The sequence below is a fragment of the Colletotrichum chrysophilum genome (assembly GCF_026319265.1).
Source record: "Colletotrichum chrysophilum strain AFK26 chromosome Unknown scaffold_65, whole genome shotgun sequence".
In the NCBI taxonomy this organism is placed as follows: domain Eukaryota; kingdom Fungi; phylum Ascomycota; class Sordariomycetes; order Glomerellales; family Glomerellaceae; genus Colletotrichum; species Colletotrichum chrysophilum.
The window spans coordinates 12,588-22,986 of record NW_026517352.1 but is presented as its reverse complement, the minus strand read 5'-3'; the positions used below and the strand labels follow the sequence as shown (position 1 = coordinate 22,986).

Here is a 10,399-nt window from a genome sequence, read left to right as displayed (position 1 = left end):
GAATGATTAGAGAAACTAAACCTCTCCCTGCGGTGGTCTGTAGTCTAACAATTCACCTTCGACTCTGGGACTTTGAAAGTCGGAGGAAGTCATATAGCTGCTGTCATATCTTTCAAATAGCAACATCATCGGGAAACATGAAAACATGCCAGAGCTCCCGCCTTACCGTCCTAACCTGAGAGTGTTGAAAGACCGGTAGATTCGTTCCTCCTGCAGGGGAGTGAACTCCGAGAGACTAACAAAACGTCAGCGAGCCCCATCGTGCTGGACTCAAATAATTCAAACCTACCAGTCATGCTTGGAGTAATCCATGTAATTGTGAATGGGGTCGAGTCCAGGTTGATCCGGGCAGGAATCTTGCTCAACAGGACACCCAACCGTCGCAACCTGAGTCGCCGGGGTGTCGTCAATGTAGTCACCCTCGCCGTTGCAGTCGAAACCATCGAAAACATGGAAGAGCCCAAACCAGTGCCCCACCTCGTGCGTTGCCGTTTTTCCCTTGTTGTCTTCCGGATCCCAAGGCACGCTCGGCCCCCCGGGCATAGTGCCGACACTCACATGGCAGCCGTCGTAAGTGTACCACGAAGTCCCGTTGATTCCGGTGTTCCAGGGATCTTCCACCGGAAAGCTGCAAATTCCCGTCGCGGAACCGGCATTTGTCATCATGCCTGGTCGTTGATCATCTTGTCTGTGACGAACCCTGCGTGCGCCTCATCCTCAACCACGTGAAGATACGTCGGGATCAGCAAGCCCTCGGCCCTCTTACCGAGGAAGCTGCTGGAAAGCCCTCTGCTCGATGTGCTGAACGGAGAGAAGATGCAGCTTGGACTGTTTCTGGTTCGGGGAAATTAGAGCCGCATTTTTCTTGGGCAGTGACGCGTGCAATGTTTGCTAAGGCAATCGAGTCGCCGAAAAGTGTCTTCAGCTTCATGATGTCCGCTGTCAGGAAATCAATGATTTTCTGAGTGCCGGATTTGCGACGAATTAGTCGAGCGCGGCATGTCCTTTTACATAACGTTGATCTACAGCAGTGATGATCCAAATAGGAAGGTGTCTGCCGTGATGGGTTCATCACGCCAAGAAGCTCGTATTGCCAGATTGCTACCTTGCCGCCAAGGAATCTGTCTCCTTTGCCGAGAGACTTGGGTTGACTGTACGGATTAATGTGACCAAGTTTCGGCTTTGCTATTTCCAGGTTTTGGCCTTGTACGATGTCGCGATCCAGACCCCATGTGGCAGAGGTGATTTGCTGGTCAAGACCGACTACCGCAAGGGTGCTCCCGGAAACGTATCGCCCCACGATGTTTAATTCAACCACACGCCTTCAATAGAATAGTCATTCTGGCGTCACTCTCGAAACTAAGGATCAGATTATTCCATGGATCATCTGTATTGTGTGCCATTGCTCTGGCTTCTTGTTGTCGCATAGCCCTCTTGAGTGTCTAGGTAGAGATACTCAGACGGTAAACAGCTATAACGCACCAAAGACAAATGCGACCAAGAATGAACAAATCAACAGCCTGTATGATTTGCCGGAAGTAGTAAAACTACCTACTGATGCAAGTAGTTGCAGAGTATTAGCCATGGCCGACCCGAATATCTACTTGACCCTGGAACTTAGAACATGAGGCTCGAGAGCAGCCAAAAGTCAATGCGCCCTTGGTAGGATTGAGTGATGGCTTATCTTGAAGCAGTTATTCAAGCACTTAAGCATGGATTTTCGTCCGTCGGGGTGCATTCTGTTGGAAGACATACGTAGCATTAGTGATGCGGTATCAGGTTAGCGTGAAAGGAAAGCCACCTGATGTGCAAGCATTGGGTGCGAGGTCCAGTGTAGACAACGGGGAAGGTGCCCTCAAGTATTGTTCGTGACTCAAATTTGTCACTGTTCCTATCGGATTTGCCTTGGTCTCCGAGTGGTTATAGGAGTTAACTCCTTTATTGCTCGCCTGCCGAGGATCACAAGTTCGGAGCCCCAGTAATTATTTTTGCTTTTCAATATTTTGCCTAACTACCTTAGGCATCTCACAGGGTTTTAATATAGCAACTCTAAGTCTAAAACGAGTGAGTTGACTTTCTTAACGTGCTCAAACTTGCAGAGAAAGGTTTCTGCGTCTCAACATTGCTCGGCACCGGCAGAAGGGATGCAAGGTCTCTATTCATGCCGCAAATCATAACTTAATTAAGGAAGGAGCCGCTTGCCGCCCACGTCTTCCCACATTCAGCGCGACTGCCAAACAGCGGGCAACTTTTGAACTCGCCCACTTCCTGTGCCTCACCTCACAACTTCCTGAAATTTCCTCGACCTCTCCTGCAGTCTCACCCGGGCTCAACAACAACCAGAATTACGCCGACGACAAGGGAAACACCCAGCTGCAAAAACCGCACCTCACAACATCTCTCATGGTAGCCGCATCCTCCGTAGTTCATCTTATCTTTCTGCTAATATTATCTAGATGACTGGACGAAGACATTGTCGGGATCCCAACCGCGACCGAGTTCAACACGAACCGGAGGACGAGAAATTACGGCAGCAAAACCGCGAGAGAATCCAAGATAATCTTCACCTGCCTGGATTTACTCTCCCCAAAGACGTCTTCGGCATCAACCACAAGCATTGGTGGAAGCCTCTTGTGGCCAACCCTCACAGCGTTGGATATGGCTATGGAATATTTCACCTTAAGAAAGCCAGTCGCGTGGAAGTAGCAGAGCGCCTGAGCGAGGTTTACGAAGCTGCACTTGCCGAACTTCGTTTCAAGGGCTCTCTCGGCCATGTCACCGGCAAAGTTGTTCGGGATCATGTGTTGCATCCGGATCTTTACAAAGCGATCCATAGCCGCCTTGTCACCATCGACAAGGACTGGGCTGCCCTTCGAGAGGACAAGCGCAAACGCGATCTCACCTATGGCATGAACAAGTACGATGAGGCCCGGAGAAAGTACCTCCCCCGTCCTACTCCGCTCGAAAGCCTGGGTGATGACGCCCCGACCTTTACTCGGCTCTGGTTCCTCGTCGATCGGTGGCTCGAACTGACAACCGACGGAAACACAGTCCTGAATCTCGACAATGGCACTTCGGCACTGATTGCTGGTCTCGACCCAGTCCCCCTACCTATGACAACCTCGAAGTTCGCCAAGTGTATTGGTCCCCGAGACCAGCAGAACGTCAAAGCTTCTACCAATTCGAGTATCTTTGACTTCGCCTCGATTTACGATTCGCTCCGCACCGACATCGAGGATATGCTTGCTCGAGAGAACATCCAGCTTGCTCAGCGCATAAAGCAACTTGAAGACGAGAACAGCGTCATGCTGCCAGAGCTGAAACGTCTTCGAGCAACGCTCGCTTCTACTCGCGAGTCGCGCCTGGACAAATGGTCTTGGAAACTTCAAAGTTACAATGAGAAGCAACGAAAGGAAGGAAAACCGTACTTTGGGTCTCGTGAGATGTTTGGATTCTTGCAATTCGTGGAGCAGCAGGAGGCAAAGGAAAGAATTTGAAAGTTGCGTTGGGAACTGAAGAAGGGGTGTAATGTTAGCTGGAGCGAGGTGCGAAAAGCAAAGGACTTCGCAGTCAGAATCCACGACCAGAAGACACTACTCTCAAGGAAAGAGCTCCAGAATGAACATTCAGATCAGAGAATCGAATTGAAAGCGGCTCTTCGCATACCATTGGTCAGCCAGATGAAGAAAGTCATTTAGGCTTTGAATCCATCGCAAAGGTTCACGCCAGAGCTTTCCGAGCTGAGTAGACGAAATCGCAGATCATTGATTTTCATGTACAAGCTTCGAGCTGGAATAGCATTCCAACACACTGGATTACCATGCCCTTCATGACATGGCTCCCGTCTTGGCGGACGCATGCGTCTACTCAACCGCCGCTTCCGCAACAAAACCTAAACGCTCATGGTAGGTGGACTGCTGCGCGCGACGGAGTGGAAAGCGATTCATGAGACATTGGGTCGATCGAACAGCTTGAGTCTGGAGGCACCGGAGCTTCTGCATGGTAGCTTCTTGTTTGTAAGAATCGGAGTAGATGCTGACGCAGGAGAGTCGGAGAGAAAAGACCTAGAGTCCGACAGCTTCACAGTCATATGATTACTGATGCGTGTTGAACTTCCTCAGACAAACAAAGAGTTCAACGTCGATCTCGGGAAGACCTTTCATCGTTGACAAGATTCATGGGGAACGTGGCTTGGAAATCCTGACTGTGCTCTGCTTACGCGCTTCCGCGGCGAGACCACCGAGAATTGTCATTGGCTCCTCTCCCCCCTTGTTCGATCTGACGACGGATCTGGACCAGTTCCGAGGGGCGACATTTGAGTTTGGGTAGACAAATGAAAGGAATGGTGCTTTTGTGGGAGGGCTTGGTGCCAAACGTCATGATTACTATTTGCTCCCACCTTCAAACACCGACGACGCCTGGCCGCATGCAGCCAGACATGACAGATCAATGTCGATATTTGGACGTTGTTTCAACGCGCAGCCACTGCCACCGCAGACAGATTGGACGCCATACCGCCATTCCCGGCGATAGGCGAGGGAGACAAGAAGGATAAGCCTCCTCCTTCTCTCATGTACATGCTGCAACCTTCAAGCAAGCGCCACTGGACCGTGCAGTTGTGGTTCACACAAGTCAGGCCTGCGCTAGAGGCGCGGTGGGACGTGGTACCGGAAGCCGGACTTCAGCAGATTAAATGCTGACACCGCGACGCGGACGTGTGCCCAGGGACGGAGGAACGGGGCTTTCTGGGGCCGATTGTCTGGAGGGGGAGACGACGGACCGAGGGGAAGGTGACACTGGAGCGTTGAAGAGAGTTTTGCTGGTTTCTGGAGCTATCGAGTTGGTGTTGACACTTGGGCCGCTTCTTGAGGGGAGGGAGGCGGTTGAATTTCTGATGAACATGTCGTGAAGATGGTGTGCGACCCCAGGTGAGGTGTGCTTGGCTACTGACAATTTAGCTTCGAGTCATTTCAAGGCAAGGGGTTTTGATTTTCATGGTCCATGGATGGAAGTTCGGTGGAAGAGGGGCGGCCCAGCTTGACAGGATGGGGGCTGCGGAGTTGACAGCGGCAGCAGCAGGGGTTCGATCATGGGACATGGGTTCATCCTTTGAAAAGCAGAGTCAGACACCGGCGAGCATTTTCCCATCTTGGGGAGGGGAGGGGAAAAGGGCAAACAAACGAAGAGAAAGAAGTTTCGACTCGCAAATGTCTCGCCCAAACACTCGGCCCCCCCATCATCTTTTTCGCAATCAATAATTCCGCGTAAATGTCTCACTCGTACGACAAATGCATGCTCCCAACCCCGGCGCTAATCTTGATTGGATTTTTTGATCGGCGGACAGGCGCTACCACTCTCAGGGCTACAAACGTCCTTCGGATGGTTGTGTCTGAATCATGCCAGCCTCCGGACGGCTTGGTGCAGATGTTGGTGGTGGTGTTGGTGCATGGCAGCGCCGGCAACGTTTTTGTACGCGTGTTTGTGTGTGTTTGCAATGTGTTTCCCATGCATTCAGCTCGGTTTGAGAATGGTCGAGAAGCATTGTCGAAATTGCAGAAGCACATGCAAGAGAAATGCAGAGCACGGATGGCAAACTGCAACGGCGTTTCCAGTCGCTCAGACAATGGAATACGGAGGTGCGGCTTGAGGAAGGAAAGAAAGGGAGGACAGAATGCAAATGCAAATGCAAATGCAAATGCGTATGCAGGGAAGGAGAGAGTGAGGTGAGGTGGGCATACGCTAAAGTTCGGCCCAGGGCCCCTGCGCAGGTTCGTCTCAAGGAAGAGGCAGGGGCCACCTCTTCTCAGTGGACGTAGACGTAGATGTGGGCGGGTGCTCCCTGCAGCATCCACGGCCTGCCTTAGCTTTGGCCCTAGGCTCTGCCCTGCGACCTGCGCGGTCCTTTTCCACGTGGTGAGGATCGCTGCACCGATCTTGCATCTATCTACCTTACCTTACCTTCTCCGCCTTGTCGATTACCTCACGCAGGCTAAGGCAAGGGAGCACCATCGCCGGTTGCCGAGAATTCCCACGAGGGGGGGGATCGTCAGTGTTCCAGCCAGAGGGGAAACCTTCTTCTCTGCCGCTCTGCAGTTCGATCTGCAGCCAGCATTCTTCTCGTCGTCGTCGTCATTCGGCCATTCATTGCACACCCAACGAATACCGGCGCCGTTGAAATCCTCGCGGGAGCCGTCCTCCGATTCATCTGCGAGACCTCCAACGAACAATGGGAACAAAAGACCGATTTCCCTCCGCCTCCAAATCCTTCTCGGCTCTCGGCGATTCCAGGGCACCCCAATCTCTGACCACATCACCCAGCGGCGGTCCGGCACAGTCCTGCAGTTGCGCGGCCAAATATAGCGACACTCATCCGGGGAGATTGGGGACAAAATGTCATCCAACACGAGACCGAGGTACGGCCAAGCAGGATGAATGGTTCCTTTGTTCAATGTCAGAACGCGAGACAAACAAGATTCCGATCGCCTCAGGCTCCGCCAATACTCTTGCATAAGCCCTGCACAAGTTCAGCTCCAAAGGGCGAGACGGACCTGACGCTACACACCTTTTCTGTCTCGCAACACCCGGGAATGGTCCCAACGCCGGGACATGGGACGGCGCCCTAGGACATTTTTGCACAACCATTGCCATGAGGACGACTCGATAAGGCACGGGGTCAATCGGCGCCAACTGGAATCTACGGGACAGAATCAGGTGTTTCCTCATGCAGAGTCAGAAATAGTGCAAGACACTAACTGACGAGCTAAAAAAGGACCCTCCAACATGGGCTAAACCTCGAGCACTACCGCCGCCGCTTTGACTCGTTCGACTCGTCCACTCTACATTCGGCTGGCTCGCCGGTCGTCCGAAGTACTCGCCGGCTCCAAACTCCAGTCTCCAGTCTCCAACATCGAGCTACGAAATTCGAGTTTCGTTCCCTCTTTCCCGCCCAAAATGGCACACTGGCGTACGCCTCCCATCAGACGTGGCTTTTCCCCCGCGAACACCGCCATTGGTCAGGGACTGTGGCAGTAGAGAGGGAGAGCCCTTGGCCGATACAGAGAGGGGGGAAGGGTGCCGACTGGCCAGGAGCTGCCACTGACCGATTCATCGCAACAGCCCCATACCCCTTCGAGTTCGTTTGTTCGTCTGGTGGCCGCTGCTTTGGCCCGTGCGGTTGTGCGCGGTTTGTCTGCAGCGGCAGCGGCACCCACTCGGCCTCGTCGAGGCCTAGTCCTTGTCTGCGGACTGATATGACGGGGTCATGGGCGCCGCAGCACATGAAATGACACTAACGGGAGACAGGATTCGTATATCACTCCAGCATCTCCCGGATGCGTCTCCAAACCGGCCTTTTGTTTCTGCCCCTTCATCCGGATTGTACCATACACATTCAACGACGGTTACACGACATTGGATAACACAAATCACACGATGCAGGACGTTCAACCCAAGATGGAGAAGGAGGAGGTTCAGACTACGACGACGGCCACAACGGCGCCCGCGACGACATCCGCCAGGATCGAGGAGAAGAAATCAAGGTTCAGCTTCCCGGACTGGATGGTCTGGTACAAGAAGCCCGAATACAGAGACTTTCGCGAGTATGCCACGGCCATTCGGACTGGAAGGAGACCCTTGAGCAGGGACGGGCGAGACAAGAGTCCCATCCCGGCCCGCTTGAGTTTGGAGAAGGTTTTGGCCAACGAGACCTGTGAGCATCCCATCTCCTCCACGCAACGCACCCCGAAAGCAAATGTCGTCGCCGAGGATTCAACCAAGAATACCTGCTGAACTTCTCCAACTAGGCTCGCCGATGTCTTTGTATGACTTTTACATGTACCTCAAGTACATTGAGTTTTCCCCGGAAAACCTGGAGTTCTATGTCTGGTATGTTCATTCTCGTGTTCGTTTGATCTTTGCACCAAGTCTAACATTCTCCCAGGTTCCGCAACTATGAGTCCGCCTACGCCAAGACAGGAAGCCTCAACAACTTTCCTATGGCCGAGAAGGAGAGTGATGCCTCATCATCCAGGGATAGTGCCATCGACAGTGCGATGGACTCTATCGAGCACAAACTCCCATCACTGAAGATGTCAGAGTTCGAGTGTGATCCTGAAGCAGGTCAGTCATGCTACACCATCTAACTTGCATCCCAACTAACGCCTTCCAGCCAATGAGACTATGACCAACATCGTCCAGCTCATTGCCCCTGAAGCCGCATGCAGGCCAAACAGCAAGATCGGACCCAACGGCCGCGATCGCATCAAGTCATGGGCCAACGCCTGCGCTAAGCCGATCTGCTCGAACAACGTGGCCAACGTCGTCCCTGCCCGCATCGCACCCAACTCCGCCTACCGAGTCGAGCTTAACGCCGTCGTCAAGACCTTCCTCCTGCCTGGCTCCGAGAAAGAGCTCAACATCCCGCCCGCCCTTCGCGACCAGGCTCTTCTCGACCTCCAACATTCTTCCGACCCTTCGCATCTCCGCCCTATCGCTCAGCACGTGTACGGTCTCCTCAAGAACTGCTCGCACCGCAACTTCGTTAGACTCGGTGTTTCTAACGGCACCTTTGAGACACTGTGCATGGCGACGAGCATGGGCATTGTTCTGACCGTCGCTGGCTTCCTCTGTGTCCTCCTCCGAGCTTTCGTACCGTTCATGGGATCACACAGCCGTTACAACGCCTTTGCCCCCTGGCCTATGTGGTTCGTCGGCATGTCTCTCATTCTTTCCGGTCTCAGGGGTAGCTGCTTCTTTCTCCTGCTCTTCACTCGACGTCAACCACTGCCATGGGAAAGATTTGACGACAGCGCATCCCTCCTTTCTCAGAAGTCTGGCTTGATGAAGTTTGTTTCTCGGATGATGATTTTCGACCGCAAGATTCGTGTCAAGGACGTCCACCTCAGGAGGCTGCAACACAAGATTGTCACACAGGCCATGGTTGGTGGTGCTGTCTTCGCCAGTCTGTGCAGCTTGCTGTTTGTGCTACTACCTGTGTGGTCGCAGACATCGCTGGCGCAGGCATGAGGAAAAGGGCATTGAGGTGGTTTGGTGAAAATTGAAGACGAAGTCTTGTATCATATCTTCTGATTTAGCGGTGATATCCCAGGCGCGATGAACTTGAATCGAGATTTCTTTTGTGTTATGAACCATAAACTCCACTTGTATCGCATTTGACGCGATGATCATCATTTGACTTTGTTATCACTGTCCGACGCCGAGGGCTAGTGTTCACCACTTCAATCGCCAATTTTGTTCTGCCTTCCGCTTTCTGCAGCGCATTAGAAGAGATCAGGACTTATAGAAGCCCCCCCACAGCTATCGGGTTGACTTAGCAAGAGATAATAGTTCGTCTTTCTTCATAACCTTCGTGAGCTTGTATATAATTTAGCTATCAAGATACGTGCTTGTGATCCGACCTTCCAACATATGATATCCTCCCTCCATAACCACCACTGTCTCTACCCTCCGTTGCCCGTAGATTATTCAAGATGTACCAAAACTCATTCGGTCTCTTTTTAGTCACCTCGAAAGATGTATTGACATGAAATGGGTTGATGCTGCTTGCGAGGGTTTTGGTTGTCTTAATCATTACCAATGATAGCTAGGCATGCCGTGGTTGTTTGATTTTGTTGAAGAGCAGTTGTTATCAGGGAGAGAGAAGGTATTTTGATAAATAAGTACTGTGGAATGCTTGAACCTCGGAGACGATGAGTTACTTGTCGGTACAAATTGGGCGCGACTGACAGTCTTGAGAGCCCAGAACAGAGACACAATAGGCGCCCTCCACCAATTGCTCAATCCTGAGGGACGATGTGGCTCATACAATGAGACCTACGCCTCGGAGGGATGCGGGTAGCGGCTGGGACGGTGGGGTAGTAGCTCCAGAGTCACCGCCACCTCCGCTAACCGTCGTCTACATTATCCGTCATCGGCTGCATGTTATTCGAGCAAATATTGACAACCAAGGTCTGACGAGTGTGTTTGGTCAGCTGAATCTTGTACAGGGGTTTGGGAGCTTTCGTCTAAGAACGGCCCAAAGAATGATGTAGACACATAGGACACGATCTATTCTTTGAGGAGAATGTCATGGCGGATTGGCGACGTAGATTATAAACTACATTGAGGTCGTGTCAGGATACCGAGGAGGCCAAATCAGTATTCTCCACATGAGTGTGCGCTGTTACATTGCCGGCAAGCTGCGCAATGTATTGCCCCACGTACCAGCAGAACATCCACTAAATTCAAAGCATTTTACCTTTGGACTTCATCATCAGTAATTACTGTGCTATTCGTTCAGGATAATATGAGGATAGAACCGCTGATGATTCTGACACTCCATGGATATGTGGTCGAGGTATGGTCTTCCGGGCAGACTATGCTGAGGACGCGAAGCAGGATG

General features: G+C 52.1%; 2 protein-coding genes across 2 annotated transcripts; both read left to right on the top strand.

The window, feature by feature from the left end:
- Positions 1-2,456: 2,456 nt before the first annotated feature.
- On the top strand, positions 2,457-3,497 carry COL26b_007792 (uncharacterized protein; the record flags this gene model as incomplete). Its single annotated transcript, XM_053180575.1, has 1 exon — positions 2,457-3,497. One exon carries the CDS (start codon positions 2,457-2,459, stop codon positions 3,495-3,497), a length of 1,041 nt encoding a protein of 346 aa, XP_053035416.1.
- A 3,934-nt stretch (positions 3,498-7,431) lies between these two features.
- COL26b_007791 (uncharacterized protein) lies at positions 7,432-9,024 on the top strand (the record flags this gene model as incomplete). The annotated part of the gene is made up of 4 exons (XM_053180574.1): positions 7,432-7,708; positions 7,803-7,884; positions 7,940-8,118; positions 8,168-9,024. The coding sequence occupies 4 exons, from the start codon at positions 7,432-7,434 to the stop codon at positions 9,022-9,024; spliced, it is 1,395 nt and encodes a 464-aa protein (XP_053035415.1).
- Between the last annotated feature and the right edge of the window lie 1,375 nt (positions 9,025-10,399).